The following is a 25545-nucleotide window of genomic DNA, read 5'->3' on the forward strand; positions in this document are numbered from 1 at the left end:
CAAGAGAGAAAAGAAACAAGAGAGACGTGTAGGCATTGTGATGACTGAAAAAGCTTCTGAGATGTGCCCTCGGACGACATGAAAATGTTGAATCAGTGTCCATCACAATGAAAGGGAAAGGAAAGATAAACACTCTCTCAGGCATTGCAGTCATGTTGAGGAGACAGGAGGAGAATGACAGTCTCTCCTGGAAGAGGCAGTCAGGTCAGTGTGGACATCCACATTGTAATTTTCTCTCGTCGGCACTACTGCAGTGTTGAGATGTCATAGCATCTCATGTAGAAAATCCTTCAGTCCTGAGGCTATCAGTGGTAGAACACGCTGTTGATTACTGAACTGTCATAGATCCCCCCCCCCCTAAAAACACCTGAGGACAACAGGAGGAGGGAGATATGAAAATGAGAGAGATAGGAAAAGGAGTGCATGTATCAGCTATCTATATGTGAGAGGAGGATAGGGTCTTGGATAAAAAAATATTCTGTTTGGAATGGCTAATTATTTTTTTAGCGTGAATTTTCAGCAGATAAAACATTTTGCATTTATGGATGCTGGGTAAAGGACATGAGAATGCATGTTCAGAAGGGTGACTTCAACTAAGGTCCGCTAGAGGGGGATCATCAGATTAGGGGAGAGACCATAATTGGGCAATATTTCCAATTGAAGTACAGTATATGGATTTTTAAAAATTGACCACCAGACATAATGATTTGACTCAATGGAACTGTTATGTGATAATCTGCTATTTGATTGGTCCCCTGTAGCCATGGACGCTCCTCTGAACCTGACGGCTAGCGAGGTGAACCACCGCAGTGCCCTCATCTCCTGGCAACCGCCCATCGCAGACATCGACAACTACATGCTCACATACAAGTCAGTGGACGGCAACAGAAAGGTAAGTAGAATACAGTAGGTCTTATCTAACTTCCTCAACAAGAGTTTCCAATCACTCTCACACAGACACACACTGAACTGTATAATCAGGCCAAAGAAGCTCACATGGGGAATTGAGATGTATGGCTGTCACGGTCATGGAATTTTGGATGATGGTAATTGGCCTGCCAAATGACCACGGTCACCATATATACTTTTTTAAACAGTTGACCATTTTACATTTCAGCTAGGATCAATAACGATACAAATTCCCGGCTGTCCCTGTTCATTCCACCCAAAACATTTTTGAGTTATTTTCATGACGGTTTTCATCCACATCTGTCAGTAATTTTTTTTAATGATTTTTTTTTTTACACTGTTATACTGTAATTGTGCCAGCACTATTGATATGAGCCATAAGTGTTATCTGTAGTGTTTTCAAGCTGCCAAAATACGATCCTGGTCCCGAATCTGTCTGTGCTCTTGTCTTCTCCATTGCTGTCATTGTCAAGTCAAACATTGGCGTGACAATGAATTAGTGACAAGGAGTTAGCATCATAGCCCAAACATACAGGCTACCAAACTACTGCCGTATTTTGTCTATGAATTTCCAATCTAAATCACACACTGTAGCCTCCATGCTGTATCATCAAGCCAAACGTGCTCACAGGAGATATGATTGATAATATATGAGCCGTAATGTGAGTGTTATCGGTAGCGTTTTGAAGCTACCAAAACAGTGGACATCCTGTATCTCCCAGACAAATTGCCTCTTAATACAGGCCCATGCAGCTCTACTCCACAGTGGATGCCCAGGCAATAGAGCCATTTAGATCTTTTAATTTGCCTCCTGGAACATTTTTCATTTTAATAAAATTCTTTGATGTAGCTGGGTAATAATAATAAAGTAGATTAACCGGTCTATTCTGATGCAATATCTCTATTAATGACTCACCAGGAACAATTCCCCTGATATTCTGCAGCAGATATCTCTCTCAACTAATTACATCATACAGACAGAGCCCAAGGATACGTCCCAAATGGCAACCTATTCCCATAGGGCTCTGGTCAAATGTAGTGCACTATAAAGGGAATAGAGTGCCATTTGGTACGAAGTCACAGAAAGAGCTCAAGACTGTACTGTACTCACTGTCTTGGTCTTTTATATATCTTTCAACACACACACACACACACACACACACACACACACACACACACACACACACACACACACACACACACACACACACACACACACACACACACACACAATGTTAAGATGCATGTGTTTTACTATATTGACCTCTTTTGGTGCTTGTGTTTGTCCAGTGGGTGTCAGTCATGCACAGAGGAGTTGGTTTAAGTCAAAGACTATGTTGTTTTACTCTGAGTTCATTTCTGTCCGCATAAATTATTCCTAACCTCCTCTCTCTGTTAATATAATGTTCATATTCAACACAGCAATCTGTTTTAGTTTGGTTAAGAATCATATGTTGACCTTCCAGATCAGAGCAATACTAGTTATATACAGTAATTAGACAACCTCTATTGTAAATGATTCCTTGTACATGATCAACAATTCCAAACATGCAAATATTTTATATTAGTAACAAGTCTTTCTAACAAAAAATAATAATCTTTACACTGTTTCGCTGTCGTTTTTTTTGTAAGGTCCATTGTGAGAGAAACATCAATTAAAGAGCGGTTTTAACTGCATAATTCATCCAACAAATTGCCTTAAAATGTGACTTTTTACAAAATGGCTGAATATTTCATCCAGTTCTTCATAGATATTTCATGTGGCTCAAAGCCCCATTAAATTCACAGTTCACTCTGCTGTCACGGCAGGCTCCTAGAGAGCTTATCAAAGAGATCTCTTTTTCATCTGCCAGAAAAAGAGATCTCTGAGAGAAACATGATGCCATCAGAAGATCCGCTTGATAAAAGTTGGTTTGTCAAAAGCAACGAAAGGGAATTGAGCCATCTTGAGATTTAGACAGAAATATAAATTCTTCTTCTTCCTGACAGCTCCTTATAGCACCAGTGTCTAAGGTCCTTTCCTCTCCTCAATCTGTGATTTAAGTTCTCCTTTTTAACTCTAAGAAAAACACAGGACAGAGTTGTATAAGGACCAACAACACTGAATAATGAATTCAACATGTAAATGGGCCTCACCTACATTTTTCATTTCTGTAGATGTGCCTGGGTGCTTTTGTTGTTTGTTGGTACAGTAGGAGTCAGAGTCCCCTCTTTGAGCTACTGTCTGCTATACAATTGTTAGGATTGTATCTAGATAAAACAGTTTGCTGTACCGTATCCACTCATAGTTCCGGTTCCCTGGTGTGTGTGTGTGTGTGTGTGTGTGTGTGGTAATACAGGAGCTGATCCTGGATGCCGAGGACACTTGGATCCGTCTGGAGGGGCTGGCAGAAACCACAGAATACACTGTGAGGTTGCAGGCTGCCAGGGGATTAGAGACCAGCGGAATCGTCTCTACGGCCTTCACAACAGGTAAACACACAGACGCATGCAAGCACACAGATATACACACACACACATTTACCATTTATCCCCATATCCACAATCTCTATCTAAAGTCCAATCTCATATTCAATAAGCATCTCAGAGTAGGATAGCTAATCAAGGATCAGATCTCCCCTGTCTATATAATCGTATTCCCTATGATCCTGTATCAGCAGTCCTATATAAGCAGTCCTACTATGACACACTTTATGAATATGGCCCAGTCCTGGTGATTCTCCATTGTGTTGAGCTGATCTCATGTGCTCTGTTCTCCTCCTCTCCAGGAAATCGTCTGTTTGCCACCCCACAGAACTGTGCCCAGCATCTGTTGAACGGGGAGTCCCTCAATGGCGTCTACACCATCTACATCAACAGAGACGCTAATCAGGGAGTGCAGGTCTACTGTGATATGACCACAGATGAAGGAGGCTGGATCGTAAGTGTCTCATAGCAAGATATATATACCTTGCAGACAAAAACCCAACAACACCCAACATTTCAGTGCAAAGGGTGCCATTTGGGACTGTACTTTATCAAAATGTTGGTAGAATAAAGTTTTGTCACCTGGTCTTATCTTTATCTGTATCTGTGTTTCAGGTGTTCCAACGTCGTCAGAACGGCCTGACAGACTTCTCCAGGAAGTGGAGTGACTACAGGGTCGGCTTTGGAAACCTGGAGGATGAATTCTGGCTCGGTAAGACTGTTTTCTAGATGACTCATCTCAACCCCATAACACTTTTTCGGAGGTATTTTATATCTAGCTCTGTAGAGAGGTGCCCCCACTCCTGGGATAGAGAGTGTAGTTTGAATTGTACACTACTTAAATACATGCTCCAGTACTTTGGCGACTAAGAAAGTATTTTTAAATACTTTGGGCTGGATGTGTCAATGTGTAGTTCATGCATAAGCTATGAAAATAATTACTGTCTCACCTCAATTTGCCACGAAATCCATAGTTTGAAAGCGAGTGTTTTCCTGAAGTTGGGCCTTACAATTTAATTTTTAAAATTGTATTTCACCTTTATATAACCAGGTAGGCCAGTTGATAACAAGTTCTCATTTACAACTGCGACCTGGCCAAGATAATGCAAAGCAGTGTGACAAAAACAACAAAACAAGGTGAAAACAAGACTCCCTAAACACAAGGTGACCGGAAACATGACCGAATACAAACAGTGCAGCTATTCCCTCTGCAAGGAAATCAAACAAGCTATGCGTCAGTATAGAGACAAAGTGGAATCTCAATTCAACGGCTCAGACACAAGAGGTATGTGGCAGGGTCTACAGTCAATCACGGATTACAAAAAGAAAACCAGCCCCGTCACGGACCAGGATGTCTTGCTCCCAGGCAGACTAAATAACTTTTTTGCCCGCTTTGAGGACAATACAGTGCCACTGACACGGCCTGCAACGAAAACATGCGGACTCTCCTTCACTGCAGCCGAGGTGAGTAAAACATTTAAACGTGTTAACCCTCGCAAGGCTGCAGGCCCAGACGGCATCCCGAGCCGCGCCCTCAGAGCATGCGCAGACCAGCTGGCTGGTGTGTTTACGGACATATTCAATCAATCCCTATCCCAGTCTGCTGTTCCCACATGCTTCAAGAGGGCCACCATTGTTCCTGTTCCCAAGAAAGCAAAGGTAACTGAGCTAAACGACTACCGCCCCGTAGCACTCACTTCCGTCATCATGAAGTGCTTTGAGAGACTAGTCAAGGACCATATCACCTCCACCCTACCTGACACCCTAGACCCACTCCAATTTGTTTACCGCCCAAATAGGTCCACAGATGATGCAATCTCAACCACACTGCACACTGCCCTAACCCATCTGGACAAGAGGAATACCTATGTGAGAATGCTGTTCATCAACTACAGCTCGGCATTTAACACCATAGTACCCTCCAAGCTCGTCATCAAGCTCGAAACCCTGGGTCTCGACCCCGCCCTGTGCAACTGGGTACTGGACTTCCTGACGGGCCGTCCCCAGGTGGTGAGGGTAGGCAACAACATCTCTACCCCGCTGATCCTCAACACTGGGGCCCCACAAGGGTGCGTTCTGAGCCCTTTTCTGTACTCCCTGTTCACCCACGACTGCGTGGCCACGCACGCCTCCAACTCGATCATCAAGTTTGCGGACAACACAACAGTGGTAGGCTTGATTACCAACAACGACGAGACGGCCTACAGGGAGGAGGTGAGGGCCCTCGGAGTGTGGTGTCAGGAAAATAACCTCACACTCAACGTCAACAAAACTAAGGAGATGATTGTGGACTTCAGGAAACAGCAGAGGGAACACCCCCCTATCCACATCGATGGAACAGTAGTGGAGAGGGTAGTAAGTTTTAAGTTCCTCGGCATACACATCACAGACAAACTGAATTGGTCCACCCACACAGACAGCATCGTGAAGAAGGCGCAGCAGTGCCTCTTCAACCTCAGGAGGCTAAAGAAATTCGGCTTGTCACCTAAAGCACTCACAAACTTCTACAGATGCACAATCGAGAGCATCCTGACGGACTGTATCACCGCCTGGTACGGCAACTGCTCCGCCCACAACTGTAAGGCTCTCCAGAGGGTAGTGAGGTCTGCACAACGCATCACCGGGGGCAAACTACCTGCCTTCCAGGACACCTACACCACAAGATGTTACAGGAAGGCCATAAAGATCATCAAGGACAACAACCACCCGAGCCACTGCCTGTTCACCCCGCTATCATCCAGAATGCGAGGTCAGTACAGGTGCATCAAAGCTGGGACTGAGAGACTGAAAAACAGCTTCTATCTCAAGGCCATCAGGCTGTTAAACAGCCACCACTAACGTTGAGTGGCTGCCGCCAACACACTGACTCAACTCCATCCACTTTAATAATGGGAATTGATGGGAAATTATGTAAAATATATCACTAGCCACTTTAAACAATGCTACCTAATATAATGTTTACATACCCTACATTATTCATCTCATATGTATACGTATATACTGTACTCTATATCATCTACTGCATCTTTATGTAATACATGTATCACTAGCCACTTTAACTATGCCACTTTGTTTACATACTCATCTCATATGTATATACTGTACTCGATACCATCTACTGTATCTTGCCTATGCTGCTCTGTACCATCACTCATTCATATATCTTTATGTACATATTCTTTATCCCCTTACACTTGTGTGTATAAGACAGTAGTTTTGGAATTGTTAGTTTGATTACTTGTTGGTAATTACTGCATTGTCCGAACTAGAAGCACAAGCATTTCGCTACACTCGCATTAACATCTGCTAACCATGTGTATGTGACAAATAACATTTGATTTGATTTGAAGAGTTACTCATAAACAAACGTACAGTCAAAAACACAAAATAAAATAAAATTTGAAAAATATATGTACAGTGTGTGCAAATGTAGAAGAATAGGGAGGTAGGCAATAAATAGGCCATAGAGGTGAAAATAATTACAATTTAGCATTAATACTAGAGTGATAGTATGTGTGATGTGCAAGTAGAGATACTGGGGTGCAAAAGAGCAAGAGGGTAAGTAATAATATGGGTATGAGGTAGTCGAGTGCGCTATTCACAGATTGGCTGTGTACAGGTACAGTGATCGGTAAGCTGCTCTGACAGCTGATGCTTAAAGTTAGAGAGGGAGATTTAAGACTCCAGCTTCAGAGATTTTTGCAATTCGTTCCAGTCATTGGAAGCAGAGAACTGGAAGGAAAGGCGACCAAAGTAAGTGCTGGCTTTGGGGATGACCAGTGCAATATACCTGCTGGAGCGCGTGCTACGGGTGGATGTTGCTTTGGTGACCCATGAACTGAGATAAGGCGGGGCTTTACCTAGCAAAGACTTATAGATGACCTGGAGCCAGTGGGTTTGGCGACGAATATGAAGCGAGGGCCAGCCAACGGGAGCATACAGGTCACAGTGGTGGGTAGTAAATGGGGCTTTGGTGATAAAATGGATGGCAATGTGATAGACTACATCCAGTTTGCTGAGTAGAGTGTTGGGGGCTATTTTTAAATGACATCACCGAAGTCAAGGATCGGTAGGATAGTCAATTTTATGAGGGTATGTTTGGCGGCATGAGTGAAGGAGGCTTTGTTGCGAAATAGGAAGACAATTCTAGATTTAATTTTGGATTGGAGATGCTTATTGTGAGTCTGGATGGAGAGTTTAGTCTAACCAGACGTCTATGTATTTGTAGTTGTTCACATATTCTAGGTCAGAACCGTCCAGAGTAGTGATGCTAGTAGGGCGGGAGGGTGCGGGCAGCAATCGGTTGAAGAGCCTGCTCTTAGTTTTACTAGCATTTAAAAGCAGTTGGAGGCCATGGAAGGAGTGTTGCATGGCAATGAATCTCGTTTGGAGGTTTGTTAGCAAAGTGTCCAAAGAAGTTCCAGATGTATACAGAATGGTGTCGTCTGCGTAGAGGTGGATCAGAGAATCACCAGCAGCAAGAGTGACATCATTGATATACTGTATACAGTGAAAAGAGTCAGCCCGAGAATTGAACCGTGTGGCAACCCCCATAGAGACTGCCAGAGGTCCGGACAACAGGCCCTCCGATTTGAAACACTGAACTCTATTTGAGAAGTACTTGGTGAACCAGGCGAGGCAGTAATTTGAGAAGCCAAGGCTATTGAGTCTACAGATAAGAATGCGTCGCAAATTTTCCAGGGTGGGCCCAACAGCTCAGTGGACACAGCAGAGAGAGAGAGAGAGAGCAATGACGTGGTGCACGTAGTACGCAGTTTTCAGGGGACCACTTTTGGCTCGGGAGTACTACTTTCAGAACTACAGGCTAAAAAGTACAGAGGAAACTCTTTAAAATAGGAATAGGAGGCCCTTGTGTTTGTGTTGCGGTCTGCTTATGCTTATCTCTCCCAGAGCAGGGTTAACAGTTGACCTCATTTACACATTTGTTTGTAGTCTCTCTGCCTCTCTCTCTGTCTCTCTCTCTCTGTCTATCTCTCTCTGTCTATCTCTCTCTGTCTATCTACCTCTGTCTCGCTCTCTCTGTCTCGCTCTCTCTGTCTCTCTCTCTCTGTCTCTCTCTCTGTCTCTCTGTCTCTCTCGCTCTGTCTCTCTCTCTCTGTCTCTCTCTCTCTGTCTCTCTCTCTCTGTCTCTCTCTCTCTGTCTCTCTGTCTCTCTCGCTCTCCTTTATTTTTTATTTTATTACTTCACAACACTAGTTCTGTGATTTATTAATGGATGTATTCTGCTCTCATTTCTCACTGCATGGTAATTGTTTTTCATAAATTCTCTGATTCTGAAACAAAACAAAAGGCTCGCTCCTTTGATGCACTGTGAAACATTTCTGCAAATCTCATTATAATAGCCATAATTATATTCATTAGAAAAGCTGTTTCTTCATGGGCCAGTTTTCATGTTATTGTTTTGGAAATAGATAAAAGATTGTACTCATGAATACTTCATAATAGAAATCCCAACCTTGAGAAATACTTTTGGTACTTTTAATTAGAAAAATAGAATGACAAGACAGTACACTTTCAGAACCCAAATCTGTCTGTTTGATAAAAGGATTGTTAATTCATTTAACCTTTAGAACATTACAGAGTCTTGATGACCCTGCATTTACGTCAGAGCGTTCATCCATGCCACTTTCTATATCAGCAAATGCCACTAAGCCCCTACCCAGGCTGTACCACATGTACTAGTGACACACAGATCCTGGTAAACGACTATGATTCATGACTCATGCCTGATTGGTAAAAGCACTTCTCATTCAGTAAATATTCCTTATGACTTCATTGGTTTCATTTCCCCTGACTCAGTTCTGTGTTCACTCCTGCTGGCAGACCCATGCTGCGCCCCAAATGGCTGATCAGGGGTGCATTCATTCTGCCGATTCTGTAAAAAAAAAAAATCTTAAACGGTAGTAAACAGAACAAAACTGGGATAAACATACCTGAATTTGTCCAGTAGAATCTCTAGCGTGCACCTATTGGACTAATGATTACACCCTATATCAGCTAGATGCAAGCAAGAGTGTGAAAGTTGGTAATGAATGTCACTGTCTGTCCATGAGTCACCGCAAATTTGTCTCGACCTGTGTGCACTTACATTGTAAACTTTCATTCATAGGCTAGGTAGTAGCAAGCTCATGATGGGTATAGCGGACAATTTGAGCATCATGTAGTAGCCTAAACCTATCACTGTTACATTGAACTGGGTGAATGGAATATGAACGAGAGTCATCCAATATGCTGTCATAGAAGTCAGGCCCTCAAAAAATCCTCTTCCCTCATCTTAAACGGCATTGACCGCCACTGGTATAGATAGATATGACCATGAGAGGAGAATAGTGGTGCTCCCGGAGGACAGCATAGTGGATCTTCAGATGATGTAAGCACACAGCACCTGACCTTATCTACAACATCCTGCAGTACAGGGAGACACAATAACATTTGGTATAACTACCCTGATATGGAAGAGCTCTATTTACTGGGACACTTAAGATTACGATTTGCTCACACGGAAGAAACGGGAATTAGCGGATGATATTATCAGTAGCCGTTTTTTTTATTACAGTTGGGGCGCTATCCATTAATCGGACTCATTGACCTGACCCTGGCCAAATATATTGTCAATTTGAGGTCGTAATATAAAGAAATTGATGCAGTTGTGCAATATGCAATTATTATTGCACTTTTTAATTTGCCCCCTCATTTCTGTGGAAGTGTAGGAGTAAGATGGGTAATAAAATGATAAGAGATGTTAATTTAGGAGATAAAATTTGAACAGAATATAGCCTCTGAGTGCATTTTTAATCATGCTGGCAATGAAAAACTAAGCTATCTAAGCGATGAATAGCAGATGATCCTGCATTCTGCGATGGCAAATCTGAGTTCACTCAATGTTTAACACATCTTATTACAGCAATTGCTTTTCCCCTGTCACCATCAAGTGCCTTCTTTGCTGTCTAATGCCGACTGTATCTTTTGCTGACATATCGAAGACCAAGCCCAGTTTTGCTCTGGTTCAGCCCAATGCTTATCATCGGAAGCTTGACAGCTTCAAAAAACTGCCATCTGCTATCATGAGGCATCTTCAACATCATATGATTTTCAGCTTGAGGTTAAACAGGAAACATCCATGCCAAGCAGGAAGGTTTGTTATCTTGGGAAAGATAGGTATAATCTCGCTGGTCCTTATCATCACAGCCTGGTTAGGCTCTGGGCTGGCAGTAGCAGCAAGGCCAAATCTGCCACAGACTGTTGACTGGAAGATATGGACACTTTTCACCATCTGACCACTTCCTGTTATCTCTACATGTCATTTGCTGTGTGCATCAGTTTTAACCATGTCAAGGTGCAGGTAGAAGTTCATTTTAGACTTGAGTAAGTGACAGTTATCATTTGAAATTAGCAATGATTTTATATACATACAGTACCAGTCAAGTTTGGACACACCTAGTCCAATGTTTTTTCTTTGTTTTTACTATTTTCTACATTGTAGAACGATAGTGTAGACATGAAAACTATGAAATAACACATATGTAATCATGTAGTAACCAAAAAGTGTTAAACAAATCAAAATATATTTTATATTAGCCACTCGTTGCCTTGATGACAGCTTTACACACTCTTGGCATACTCTCAACCAGCTTCATGAGGTAGTCACCTGGAATGCATTTCAATTAACAGGTGTGCCTTGTTAAAAGTTAATTTGTGGAATTTTTTTCCTTCTTAATGCGTTTGAGCCAATCAGTTGTATAGTGACAAGGTAGGGGTGATATACAGAAGATAGCTCTATTTGGTAAAAGGCCAAGTCCATATTATGGAAAGAACAGCTCAAATAAGCAAAGAGAAATGACAGGCCATCATTATTTCAAGACATAAAGGTCAGTCAATCCGGAAAATGAAAAGAACTTTGAAAGTTTCTTCAAGTGCAGTCGCAAGCGCTATGGTGAAACTGGCTCTCATAAAAACCACCACAGGAAATTGCAGCCCAAATAAGTGCTTCACAGAGTTCAAGCAACAGACACATCTCAACATCAACTGTTCAGAGGAGACTGTGAAACAGGCCTCCATGGCCGAATTTCTGCAAAGAAACCACTACTAAAGGACACCAATAAGAAGAGGGGACTTGCCTGGACTAAGTAACACGAGCAATGGACATTGTCCTTTGGTCTGATGAGTCCAAATTTTAGATTTTTGGTTCCAACCACCATGTCTTTGTGAGAAGCAGAGTAGGTGAACGGATGATTTCTGCATGTGTGGTTCCTACCTTGAAGCATGGAGGAGGTGTGTTGGTGTAAGGGTGCTTTGCTGGTGACACTGTGGACAATTTATTAAGAATTCAAGGCATTCTTAACCAGCATTCTGCAGTGATACGCCATCCCATCTGGTTTCCGCTTAGTGTGACTATCATTTGTTTTTCAACAGGACAATGACCCAACACACATCAAGGCTGTGTAAGGGCTATTTGACCAAGAAGAAGAGTGATGGAGTGCTGCATCAGATGATCTGTCCTCCACAATCACCCGACCTCAACCCAATTGAGATGGTTTGGGATGAATTGGACCACAGAGTGAATGAAAATCAGCCAAAAAAAGTGCTCAGCATATGTGGGAACTCCTTCAAGACTGTTGGAAAAGCATTCCAGGTGAAGCTGGTTGAGAGAATGTCAAGAGTGTGCAAAGCTGTCTTCATGGCAAAGGGTGGTTTCTTTGAATAATTACTACATGATTCCACATGTGTTATTTAATAGTGTTGATGTCTTTACTTTTATTCTATAATGTAGAAAAAAGCCAATATAAAGAATAACCCTTGAATGAGTAGGTGTGCCCAAACTTATATATATATATATATATATACAGTGCACTCGGAAAGTGTTAAGACCAATTTCCTTTTTCCACATTTTGTTAGGTTACAGCCCTATTGTAAAATGTTTGAAAAAGTTTTTTCCCCCTCGTCAATCTACACACAATACCCCATAATGCTGAAGCAAAAATCTGTTTATATAATATAATATCACATTTACATAATTATTCAGACCCTTTACTCAGTACTTTGTTGAAATACCTTCTGCAGCGATTACAGCTTCGAGTCGTCTTGTGTATGACACTACATGTTTAACACACCTGTATTTGGGGAGTTTTTCCCTTCTCTGCATATCCTCTGAAGCTCTGTCAGGTTGGATGGGGAGCGTCTCTGCACAGCTATTTTCAGGTCTCTCCAAAGATGTTGGATTGGGTTCAAGTCCAGGCTCTGCTGGGTCACTCAAGGAAATTCAGACTTGTCCCGAAGCCATTCTTTCGTTGACTTGGCTGTGTGCTTAGGATCATTGTCCTTTTGGAAGGTGAACCTTTGCCTCAGTCTGAGGTCCTGAGCATTCTGGAGCATGTTTTCATCAAGGATCTCTTTCTACTTTAATCAGTTCATCTTTCCCTCGATCCTGGTTAGTCTCCGAGTCCCTGCAGCTGAAAATCATCCCCACAGCATGATGCTGCCAACACCATGCTTCACCGTAGGGATGGTGCCAGCTTTCCTCCAGACGTGACGATTGGCAATAAGGCCATAGAGTTCAATCTTGGTTTCATCGGACCAGAGAATCTTGCTTCTCATGCACTGAGAGTCTTTTAGATGCCTTTTGGCAAACTCCAAGCGGGCTGTCATGTACCTTTTACTGAGGAGTGGCTTCCATCCGGCCACTCTACCATAATGGCCTGATTGGTAGAGTGCTGCAGATATGGTTGAACTTCTGGAACATTCTCCCATCTCCACAGAGGAACTCTAGAGCTCTGTCAGAGTGACTATGAGGTTTTTGGTCACCTCCCTGACCAAGGCCCTTCTCCCTGGATTTGTTCAATTTGGCTGGGAAACCAGCTCTAGGAAGAGTCTTGGTGGTTCCAGACTTCTTCCATTTAAGAATGATGGAGGCCACTGTGCTCTTGGGGACCTTCAATGCTGCATAAATGCTTTGGTACCCTTCCCCAGATCTGTGCCTGGACACAATCCTGTGTCAGAGCTCTAAGGACAATTCCTTCAACCTCATGGCCTGTCAACTGGGGAACCTTATATAGACAGGCGGTGTGCCTTTCAAATAATTTCCAATCAATTGAATTTACCACAGATGGACTCCAATCAAGTTTTAGAAACATCTCAAGGATGATCAATGGAAACAGGATGCACCTGAGCTCAATTTCGAGTCTCATAGCAAAGGTTCTGAATGCTTATATAATAAAGGTTTTTATTTTTTTATTTTTTATAAAAACTTGTTTCCTTTGTCATTTTGGGGTATTGTGTGTAGATTTATGAGGAAAACATTTATTCAATTAATTTTAGAATAAGGCTGTAATGTAACAAAATGTGGAAAAAGTCAAGGGGACTGAATACTTTCCGAATGCACCATATATACTACATGACCAAAAGTATGTGGACACCTGCTTGTCAAACATCTCATTCCAAAATCATGGGCATTAATTGCTGATATAACAACCTCCACTCTTGTTGGCAGGCTTTCCACTAGATGTTTGAACATTGCCGCGGGGACTTGCTTCCATTCAGCCACAAGAGCATTCATGAGGTCGGCATCGATATTAGCCGATTAGGCCTGGCTCACAGTCGGCGTTCCAATACATCCCAAAGGTCTTCCATGGGGCTGAGGTCATGCTGAATCAGGAAAGGGCCTTCCACAAACTGTTGCCACAGAGTTGGAAGTACAGAATAGTCTAGAATGTCATTGTATGCCGTAGCGTTAAGATTTCCCATCACTGGAACTAAAGGACCTAGCCCAAACCATGAAAAACAGTCCCAGACCATTATTCCTCCTCCACCAAACGTTACAGTTGCCACTATGCATTTGTCCGTCGGACAACCAGATGGTGAAGCATGATTCATCACTCCAGAGTCCAATGGCGGCGAGCTATACACCACTCCAGCTGATGCTTGGCATTGCGCATGGTCATCTTAGGCTTGTGTGCGCCTGCTCGGCCATGGAAACCCATTTCACGAAGCTCCCGAGAATATAGTTATTGTGCTGATGTTGCTTCCAGAAGCAGTTTGGAACTCAGTTGTGAGTACATTATGCACTTCAGCATACGGCGGTCCCGTTCTGTGAGCTTGTGTGGCCTATCACTTCACGGCTGAGCTGTTCATAGACATTTTCACTTCACAATAACAACACTTACAGTTGACCGGGGCAGCTCTAAAAGGGCAGAAATTTGACGAACTGCCTTGTTGGAAAGACAGTGCCACATTGAATGTAACTGAGCTCTTCAGTACTGGCCGTCCTACTACCAATGTTTGTCTATGGATATTGCATGGCTGTGTGCTCGATTTTTATACACCTGTTGGCAACAGTATGGCTGAAATCGACAAATCCACTAATTTGAAGGGGTGTCCCCATACTTTTGTGTATATATAGTGTATATACAGTACCAGTCAAATGTTTGGACACACTTATTCATTCAAGGGTTTTTCTTTATTTTACTATTTTATAGTATAATAGTATAATAGTGAAGACCCCAGTGTGACGGAAAAGCAGCCAACGGGTGCTCAGTGTATGTGGGAACTCCTTCAAGACTGTTGGAAAAGTATTCCAGGTGAAGCTGGTTGAGAGAATGCCAAGAGTGTGCAAATCTGTCATCAAGGCAAAGGGTTGCTACTTTGAAGAATCTCAAATATAAAATGTATTTTGATTTGTTTAACACTTTTTTTTTGCTTACTACATGATTCCATATGTGTTATTTCATAGTTTTGATGTCTTCACTATTATTCTACAATGTAGAAAATAGTAAAAAATAAAGAAAAAACCTTGAATGAGTAGGTCCAAACTTTTGACTGATATGTATGTATAATATTTGTGTGTTTTTATTGTCTCTTCTTCAGGTTTGGACAACATACAGAAGCTCTCAGCTCAAGGTCGCTATGAGCTCCGGATCGACATGAAGGATGGCCAGGAGTCTGTCTACGCCAGCTATGACAAGTTCGCCATTGGAGACGTCAGGAATCTGTACAAACTCAGGATAGGAGAGTACAATGGCACAGCTGGTGAGCGCTTATTCTATGTGGTGCTGATTTAAGACCAATCAACTGATCTATTAAACATATATGACCTCTGGCAGCCAAGACATTTTTATTTATTTTACCAGGCAAGTCAGTTAAGAACAAATTCTTATTTACAATGACGGCCTAGGAACAGTAGGTTAACTGCCTTGTTCAGGGGCAGAACGACAGATTTTTACCTTGTCATCTCGGGGATTTGATCTAGCAACCTTTTGGTTACTGGCCCAACGATCTAACCACTAGGCTACCTGCCGCCCCACTGAACAATAAAAGCCTTTTTCCTCCATCTTCTTTATGGTTTCTTGATTAAATGTATTGTACTTATTTTATCTCCCATCCCTCAACACTTGGCTCTAGCCCTGTAGTATTATATGCTTCAGACTGCCAGTGTACCCATGTCATTTGCTGGTTCCATCAGTTCAATTCATTTTTATTCCCTGTCACAGGGGACTCGCTGAGCTATCACCAAGGCCGCCCCTTCTCCACCAAGGACAGAGACAATGACATCGCCGTGACCAACTGTGCTCTGTCCTACAAAGGAGCCTGGTGGTACAAAAATTGCCATCGGGCCAACCTGAACGGGAAATACGGCGAGTCGAGACACAGTCAGGTTGGTGTCCCTGTTATCATCCGCACTGGGACTGAGCAGTGGGACTGAACAGCTGCCTCAGCTTACCACTGTGATGACTGGAATTAAAAGCCACACTGTGAGATTCCCAGTCATTTCCATTAAAGACGTAAAGAAAACTTTAAATCTCTTACTGCTTTCCCAACAGTGTGATATTTGTTACAAGTAAGTCTTGTAAAGAGCGTTTGATGAGACTACTACAGAAGCCTTGCAACATTACACAGATCAGCAGTTTCCAATATAACCATTTGATGACCTGAAATGATCTCAGACATAAAAAGAGGAACTAGCTACAGGTAACTACCAAAATAAAGGAAACACCAACATAAATTGTCTCAATAGGGCATTGGGCTACCACGAGCTGCCAGAACAGCTTCAATGTGCTTTGGCATAGATTCTACAAGTGTCTGGAACTCTATTGGAGGGATGCAACACCATTATTGCATAAGAAATTCCATAATTTGGTGTTTTATTGATGGTGGTGGAAAACGCTGTTTCAAGGGCCGCTCCAGAATCTCCCACCGGTGCTCAATTGAGATCTGGTGACTGAGACACACACACACACGTACTCACTCGCACACACGCCCACACACACACACTTTAAACCCCCTATACTCCTTTGAGAATCTTCTTTCAAAGTCACTGAGATCTCCTCTTCTTGCCATGGTAGCCAAAATAATGGGCAACTGGACTTATTTATACATGACCCTAAGCATGATGGGAAGTTAATTGTTTAATTAAACTCAGGAACCACACCTGTGGGGAAGCACCTGCTTTCAATATACATTGTAACCCTAATTTAATCAAGTGTTTTCTTTATTTGGCAGTTACGTGTGCATTGTACTGTAGGTAAGATAAGAATGTCTGAATTATTTTTTATCCACTAATTGAATTATGGTCTACAATGACCATAGTAAGTTCAAACCACAAATAGCATTGAAAATGTCCACACATTTTTCTGAACAGCACAATGGGCAATATTAGAAATACCACTAAGGTTGGTCTGAGTCAGCTGAGGAGACAGGAGACAGCTGAGGAGACAGGAGACAGCTGAGGAGACAGGAGACAGCTGAGGAGACAGGAGACAGCTTAGGAGACAGGAGACAGCTGAGGATGTCACATTTGAATTAGAAGTGAACTGAACATTGAGGACAATATCCATATTAGACATACTGTATAAGTCATATAGTAAAGTTTGTAGCGTACGCACATCCTTGATAAATGAAGTGCACTGTACATATTCTAAGAAAACCACGTTGTGTAATACCAGATATCTTTGTTTCTGAACACGGTTCTCTCTTGATCCTACATTTTGTCCTCTCTTCATCCTATACAGGGTATCAACTGGTACCACTGGAAGGGCCATGAGTTCTCTGTCCCCTTTGTGGAGATGAAAATGAGGCCGTTCAACTACCGCAGCATCAGTGGCAAGCGAAGGAGGTCCACTCCTCCAGAGTAAACCTCTACACCTTACCCCTCAACCCCAATCCAGCTTGCTGTTCCTACTTTTACATAAGGCTGAAAGACAAAAGGAGGAGCTATGCAATTTATACAAAATTTGAATGACAATGGTTCTGTTAGCTAGCCTAGATATCCAGACTGAACTCAGCTCTATTTCATGTTTGTTTCACAATCCATTCAGTCTGGATTTTAAGGCTATCTATTTGCTAAAATAGGGAGGTAAACCATAAGGTTTTTGTGTTTAGTTATTTGCCCTGTCCTGGAAGATGAAGAGATGAACTCAGAGTAGCTGTCATGATCTTCTCTCTATCTATACAATATAAGTACATGAGAGCTGGGATTATTTTTCCCATTAAAAAAATAAAGTAATTTTAACAAAATTCTATATGCCCGTAAACAAGTAAGATATCTCTATTTTTATAACTGATATTGTAACAAAGTTAATGTATTACATGATATAATTTGATGCCTTGTTATTGATATTTTTATTGAAATAGCAACCCTCCATGAGCTTCATAGTCAAATGCCTGCATGGAGAAATTCATTGGACATTGACAAAACATTGGCACTCATAATGAGCCAATCAGCATTAGCAATCACCAAGCTACACACCAGCCTGTAGCAGTGGATTCAACACCAGCTATTGATTTATTTATTTATTTATTAATCCACACCCTTGTTGGAATGGAAGAAACAGGATCATCAAACAATAGCTGCTCAACTTGAAATGTATAGGCCTCGACTCCAGTGCCCATTTAGTAGGAAAATAACAGTGAGCAAGTTATTTGCGCTGAGGTAATACATAGTATGACCATTGTCATTCAATACTTGTCTTTACACTGCCCTGCGTAACTCAAATATATAACATTGTTGACCAATATTCACATACGGTATTCTCCATGAGGAGATTCCAACTCCACAAACAAACATAAAGCTGTGTGAAGATCCTGTTGAGGAATTAGCACTCTCAAATGTTTCCCCGCTATGTTACTTGCATTGATGGTGCTAATAGTTCTGACATGAAACCAAAGATTTGCTGAAGAGAAAATGCGCTGGCGACAGAGCTCTCTTTCTTTGTAGCCTCATCATCACCTTAGCAGATGTTTTTGTGATCCTCGGTTTTAGGCCCAGCAACAATTCTCATGGTTACTTTGTGAACATTAGTTCTTTGTCAGTATTTTAGTGACTGATTTGAAATTGATAAGCTCATTTACTGTATGTTGGTGTTCGATAGTCGTCCTGTACGTTATACAATCCTCCTGTCTCACCCGTATTTAATGTTTAACTATGTTATGCCACCAGTGCAAGTAACACTTGGCCTGCTGTAGAGAACCCCTCATGTCCTCGGTGTACATTTGATGGATACACTATAATCCTACTTATCCAATACTTTTCATCAAATCGTTTAACGGTATTGTTCTCCTTAGTTGTTTTTATTGACTAATTGACAAATATTTCCATTCAGATATGGCTTAAGTACCCTCACCCAATCTCTACAAACTGTAACAACCACACAGTGGGTCATAATCATTTTGTACATTTTATGTCGTTCATTGTCCTTTAGACTTGATGACTTGAAACAATGGTGGTTGTCCATCCTATAGACTACTGGTACTAATATATCCATTTAAGAATTAGGAGGAGGAGACATTTCAGTATTTACTTTTGTAGATGCAGAGTAATATAGAAGCATTAAGAAACGCTGATACTACTTCCCCTATTGTTCTAACCATAGTTGTTAACACAGACTTGCTTTGAAAAGGGGTGAGCCTACTGCATGCTATCAATCATGATCAACACCTCCATGATAACAACAAATGTGTCACCAGAATCTGCATCGTTGGGAAGGGCTCTTAAGCAAGCATTTCACGGTAAATTCCATACCCTTTGTATTCAGCGCATGTGACAAATAAAATGTGATTTGATTTTGATTTACTTTTGAATTTAAATGTTAGAAATTCTCCTCTGAATTCTGCTTGTCAGGTGACTGTTTCAGATCTGTTAATGCAATGCATCTCCCAGAGCAAGACAGTGTTTTCTTTTTTACTAGAATAGGATGTGTACTTATTTATTAACTACTTAGACTAACTTTGCTTCATGGCACTTTGTGCAAGGAATGAGTGGTGAAGCTCTGTAGATAACAGATGGAATGTATGTAACATAAGAGATATCACTTTTGTCAAACGCTGGTGTGGCCCGAATTGTAATCCAAATGCTTACTGACTCCTGCTCTGTTTCACAGAAATCTGAAATTAATGAATTGTCAATCAATCAATCAGAATGACACAGTCTTATTTTGCAAAGCCTCACGTTTGGTCAAGTGAAGTGTTCTGATTATTCAGAAGATTATCCAGAAGTTGATGCAGGCCTATTCCAAGCTGTAGGACAGGTATACTGTAATTCTTATTTATGTTATGATTCCTTTCAGTAACTTAACCTTTTCCTTCACACCTCTGGTTTAGCAGGGCTGTGTGCAATGTGCACACACATTAAGCTCGTTGTCACTATTTAAACCCCCAGAATCTCTTCCAAGAATTCAACTTGAGGTCTGAGCTGGAAAAGTATTTAAAATGCAGTGATTAAATACCCTTACCTGTTTTGATATGGTTTCAGGGGAGCCTAAAGAGAGAATATCTACAAAGAACTAGAATTCTGATTGGAAGGTATTAGAGTATTAAGATACTGTTATCTTGTGTTTGGCTTATGATGTAAAAGCACATCTAACTATTGAAGGGAACCTCAAGTGCAAATGCATGTAATCAATGTTGGCTGAGAAAATGCTGAGTGCTAAAGATTATAAACAGATTGAGGGATACCGAGGAGGAAAAAAATGCTCACTAAAAATGTATTGTCTGTAAGAAAGGTAATAGAATCTCAATATGCTGAATATAAAGTTGTTTAATCATGCCTTTACACTCCAGGACAACACTTTGCACATGCACTAAATTGTCAAAAGTATGTGGACACCCCTTCAAATGAGTGGATTCAGCTACTTCAGCCACTCCCATTGCTGACCGGTGTATACAATCGAGCACACAGCCATGCAATCTCCATAGACAAACATTGGCTGTACAATGTCCCGTACTGAAGCTCTCAGTGACTTTCAACTTGGCACCAACAAGTCAGTTTGTCAAATCTCTGCCTTGCTACAGCTGCCCTGGTCAACTGTCAGTGCTGTTATTGTGAAGTGGAAACGTCTAGGAGCAGTAACGGCTCAGCTGCAAAGTGGTAGGCCATACAAGCTTACAGAACAGAACCGCCGAGTGCTGAAGCGCATAGCGTGAAAAAATTGTTCAACCTTCCAAATTGTTCAACCTTCCAAACTGCCTCCGGAAGCGATGTCAGCACAGCTTCAGCACAACTTCATGAAATGGGTTTCCGTGGCCGAGCAGCCGCACACAAGCCTAAGATCACCATGCGTAATGCCAAGTGTTGGCTGGAGTGGTGTACAGTTTGCCACCATTGGACTCTGGATCAGTGGAAACGTGTTCTATGGAGTGATAAATTAGGCTTCACCATCTGGTAGTCCGACGGACAATGCTGGGTTTGGCAGATGCCATGAGAATGCTCCCTGTCTGACTGCATAGAGACAACTGTAAAGTTTGGTGGAGGAGGAATAACGATCTGGGGCTGTTTTTCATGGTTCAGGCAAGGCCCTTTAGTTCCAGTAAAGGGAAATCTTAACGCCACAGCATGCAATGACATTCTAGACAATTCTGTGCTCTGAACTTTGTGGCAACAGTTTGGGGAAGGCTCTTTCCTGTTTCAGCATGATTTCAGGTCCATACTGAAATGGTTTGTCGAGATTGTTGTGGAAGAACTTGACTGGAACTGCACAGAGCCCTGACCTTAAACCTTCGGGATTAATTTGAACGCAGACTGCAAATAAGGCCTAATCGACCAACATCAGTGCCCGACTTCTGTAATGCTGTTGTGGCTGAATGGAAGCAAGTCCCTGCAGACATCTCACGGAAAGCCTTCACAGAAGAATGAAGGCTGTTATAGCAGCAAAGGGGGACCAACTTCATATTAATGCCCATGATTTTGAAACGATATGTTTGACAAGCAAGTGTCCATATACTTTTGGCCATGTAGTGTACGTAACAGGAGTATTTGTGATGCTGGAACTAATTCCATAAACTGTGGAAACTGAACCGTGTAAATAAAGTAAACCTCTACCAGGCATTGTCAGACCTCTACTGGACAGCAACTGTGAAGCAGAATAATAGACAGTACCATTCAAAAGTTTGGACACACCTACTCATTCCAGGGTTTTCTTTATTTATCCTATTTTTTACATTATAGGATAATAGTGAAGACATCAAAACTATTTTAAAAACACATACGGAATCATGGAGTAACCAACTTTTTGGGGAGATACTTCAAAGTAGCCACCCTGAGCATGGATTACACCTTTGCACACTCTTGGCATTCTCTCAACCAGCTTCACCTGGAATGCTTTACCAACAGTCTTGAAGGAGTTTCCACGTATAATGAGCACTTATTTGCTGCTTTCCCTCACTTTGTGGCCCAACTCATCCCAAACCATCTCAATTGGGTAGAGGTCAGGTGATTATGGAGGCCAGGTCATTTGATGCAGCACTCCATCCTTCTTGGTCAAGTTGCCCTTAAACAGCATGGAGGTGTGATGGGTCATTGTCCTGTTGAAAAACAAATGATAGTCACACTAAGTGCAAACCAGATGAGATGGTGTATCACTGCAGAATGCTGTGTTAGACATGCTGGTTATGTGTGCCTTGAATTCAAAATAAATCACTGACAGTGTCTCCAGCAAAGCACCCCCACACCATCACACCTCACCCTCCATGCTTCATGGTGGGAACCATACATGCAGAGATCATCCGTTCACCTACTCTGGGTCTCACAAAGACATGACGGTTGGGACTAAAAATCAGACTACAGGACAGATTTCCAGTTCCTGCAATGATATTGACTTCGTCTATTACCAATTAGGGCTATCTTCTGTATACCACCCCTACCTTGCCACAACACAACTGATTGACTCAAACGCATTTCAGAAGGAAAGAAAATCCACAAATTAACTTTTAACAAGGCACACCTTTTCATTGAAATGCTTTCCAGGCAACTACTTCATGATACTGGTTGAGAGAATGCCAAGCGTGTGCAAAGCTGTCATCAAGGCAAAGAGTGGCTAGTTTGAAGAATATAAATATAAAATATATTTTGATTTGTTTAACACCTTTTTTGGTTATTTAATGATTCCCATATGTGTTATTTCATAGTTTTGCTGTCTTCAATATTATCTTACAATGTAGAAAATAGTAAAAATAAACAAAAACCCTTGAATGAGTAGGTGAGTCCAAACTTTTGACTGGAACTGTATAGATGTTTTTATTTTATTTAACTAGGCAAGTCAGTTAAGAACTAACTCTTATTTTGGCCTAACCCAGTTAAGGTTAGGGTTTGGCCTAACCCGGAGGACGCTGAGCAAATTGTGCGCCACCCTATGGGACTCTCAATCACAGCTGGTTGTGATACAGCCCAGGATCAAACCAGGGTTTGTAGTGACACCTCTAGCACTGAAATGCAGTGCCTTAGTCCGCTGCGCCACTTGGGAAGAATGTGGTTAATTCTTACATGTTTGGGGAAAAAAAATGTATTTCCCCTTAGGGCCAACTCGATCTGTCCTACTATTGCTCCAATGCCATCACTTTCATCATAAAGGAGAAGGAATAGTCTAACACACACCGTTGTGATTCCATTTCTATGGTTCTGATAATAGGACTGCACATAATCAACCTCACAGAAAAGACTCATGCTTTAGTCACAGTTTATCACAGAGCCTATGTAAATTAAATGACGGACAATTGCATGGCAGTATAAAACATCATGCAGATTATGGGTGAATTATCTCATCACTTCAGGATGATTATATCACTGACAGAAGAAGGAGCTAGATTCAACTGAAGCATTGGTTTAGAATTTCCACTCACCATCAAATACAATGATAAGGTCCAGTGGCGGGAAGTGGGAGAAAATTGAGCAAGAAGAAACCTGGCCGACATTCTGCTAATTATCATTGCTCTCAATACAGTTTTCTGCTCACAAAACTAGAATCTGTTACGAACAGAGTACAAATAATGTGTTGGTAGTAGGAGTACAAGGGCGAATTGAGTTATTGCACACACGTACTTCACAGAGAAGCAAATACATGCTAAAAAGCACCAGTAGGATCTCACTAGCTCGAGCTTGGCTCTGCCCACGTCCTTGCTTGTTCTGCCACAGTGGTTAATTTGCTACTATTGGAAACAACGCCAATTAGATACCTTGGTTTGTTTACACGTGTCTTTGATTATATTGCCCTAGAATCATTAGTGCTTAGTGCTTAGAAATATAGATTTGACCTTTTTTGATATGCTGTAGGAATAACATTGCTGTTACTCTGTTAGTAGGCATTCTAAATTAATGTTGTTGCCCTCTCTACCCAGGAGCTGATGTAGGAGGATCAGGACAATAGTCAGATTGGACCTGTATCCCAAATGGCACCCTATTCCCTGACCAGGGTCAAAAGTAGTGCACTATATACAGAATAGTGTCCCATTTGGGATGCAGTTAGGGTTTTGAATGTGGCCTGAGGCCAAGTTAGCATCTCGACCTTAAAGGATTTATGAGCGGTGACTTGTATGAGAAGCTGCTCTTCTATTTGAATAGATGAGATACTGTGAAGCGTCTTTCTCTGTTTTATCTTAACACACACAGCAGATCTTTGTATTTATATCTGAGAGAGGTCTGAAGATTTTTCTGTCAAAGGATGGGAGTGAAATTAAGACTGCAGTTTTCTAACAATGTCGAGGGCAGACTTTACTCTATTATTCATTTGCATAACAGATGGTAGCAGCTCATCTAGTGCTTCAGAATGTTCCATATTTCCCCATTACTTAAACCAATCACAGCTTCACAATTTACTGGAACAACAACTCTCACTGGCTCACAACTCAAACCCACAATCTGTTCCTCTGTTGTGTGATTTAATCAGGCTTAGAGTAAGTGTGTGGAATATTTTCCTGTCATTTATTTATATTGTGGTATTTATGACTACTAGACACAGCTATGTTATTAATTGTTCCATTGATGCAACACTGTTGTATAGCTGAAAAGAGCCCCAAGGATTGTTAAAAGGTGTACTTTACCTGTTTGGCTCAAGATCCCATGAAGAATGTTGAGGAAGGTTGAGACCGTGGAAAAACTACTTTGATTAGTATCTGGATTGTGTTGTATAATCTTGGATATTACTGATCAGATTAGTTCTAGTTTGACTTAAAACATGTACTGTATAGTAAATTTTTTAATACATTTTCTACATATTAATAAAATATTCCAATAGTCATTGTTGCTGTTTACAAGTGCAGTTATTTCAGATGTTATTTTCTGTTTCAAGTCCATTTACATGCTTTATAAATAAACACAACAATCTAACAATAATTTCACTCACACTAATAGTTGTTTTTTGCTTGAATTTCATTCAAAACTCCGATCTCTTGGCCTATTTGTTTTTACAGAGAATGTATTCTCAGTAACTCACATGTACAACATGTTGTGAGTTCATGAAAGTGATTGATTGAAAATTAAGTAAATGTGTGGGTGATGTTGTGTTGGGTCATGCAATGATGGGATTCTCTGTGATGGCTGCAGCAAAGGGGCTGCCATCATACTCAACACTAACTGACCCAAAGAGGAAGAGCCTGACGGAGACATTAGGATGTGTCCCAATTAGCAACGTCCCGGGGAGAGTTCTCTTTTCTTTGTGAAGGGCAGGGCGCCCTGGAATGGGTTTGCCCTGAGAGAGGGGCCCAAGCCCTGGAAAGTGTTGCGGTTCTGGCGGTGTCCGGTGAGCTCTCGCTGGCCCTTGAAAATCCGGGGGAGAAGGTGTAAATCTCGCGCCACCCTATTCCCTATATATTTTGATCAAGTAGTGCATAACATAGGGACACAACCCCAGAGTCTGACAGAGACTCACACAACCTGGATATCATGCTTAAGCA

General features: G+C 41.6%; 1 protein-coding gene across 1 annotated transcript in view; it reads left to right on the forward strand.

Annotated features, from left to right (window-relative positions):
* LOC135558236 (tenascin-R-like) overlaps nucleotides 1-24890 on the forward strand; it is an 82956-nt gene extending 58066 nt beyond the window's left edge. The window contains exons 16-22 of the mRNA XM_064991963.1: nucleotides 762-892; nucleotides 3249-3381; nucleotides 3678-3829; nucleotides 3991-4087; nucleotides 15256-15417; nucleotides 15879-16042; nucleotides 17397-24890. Of these exons, the coding sequence (XP_064848035.1) occupies nucleotides 762-892; nucleotides 3249-3381; nucleotides 3678-3829; nucleotides 3991-4087; nucleotides 15256-15417; nucleotides 15879-16042; nucleotides 17397-17519 (962 nt within the window). The 3' untranslated portion in view covers nucleotides 17520-24890. The remainder of the gene's footprint in view (nucleotides 1-761; nucleotides 893-3248; nucleotides 3382-3677; nucleotides 3830-3990; nucleotides 4088-15255; nucleotides 15418-15878; nucleotides 16043-17396) is intronic.
* The last annotated feature ends 655 nt before the right edge of the window (nucleotides 24891-25545 follow it).

The sequence above is a fragment of the Oncorhynchus masou genome, chromosome 17 (genome assembly GCF_036934945.1).
Source record: "Oncorhynchus masou masou isolate Uvic2021 chromosome 17, UVic_Omas_1.1, whole genome shotgun sequence".
Classification (NCBI taxonomy): Eukaryota; Metazoa; Chordata; class Actinopteri; order Salmoniformes; family Salmonidae; genus Oncorhynchus; species Oncorhynchus masou.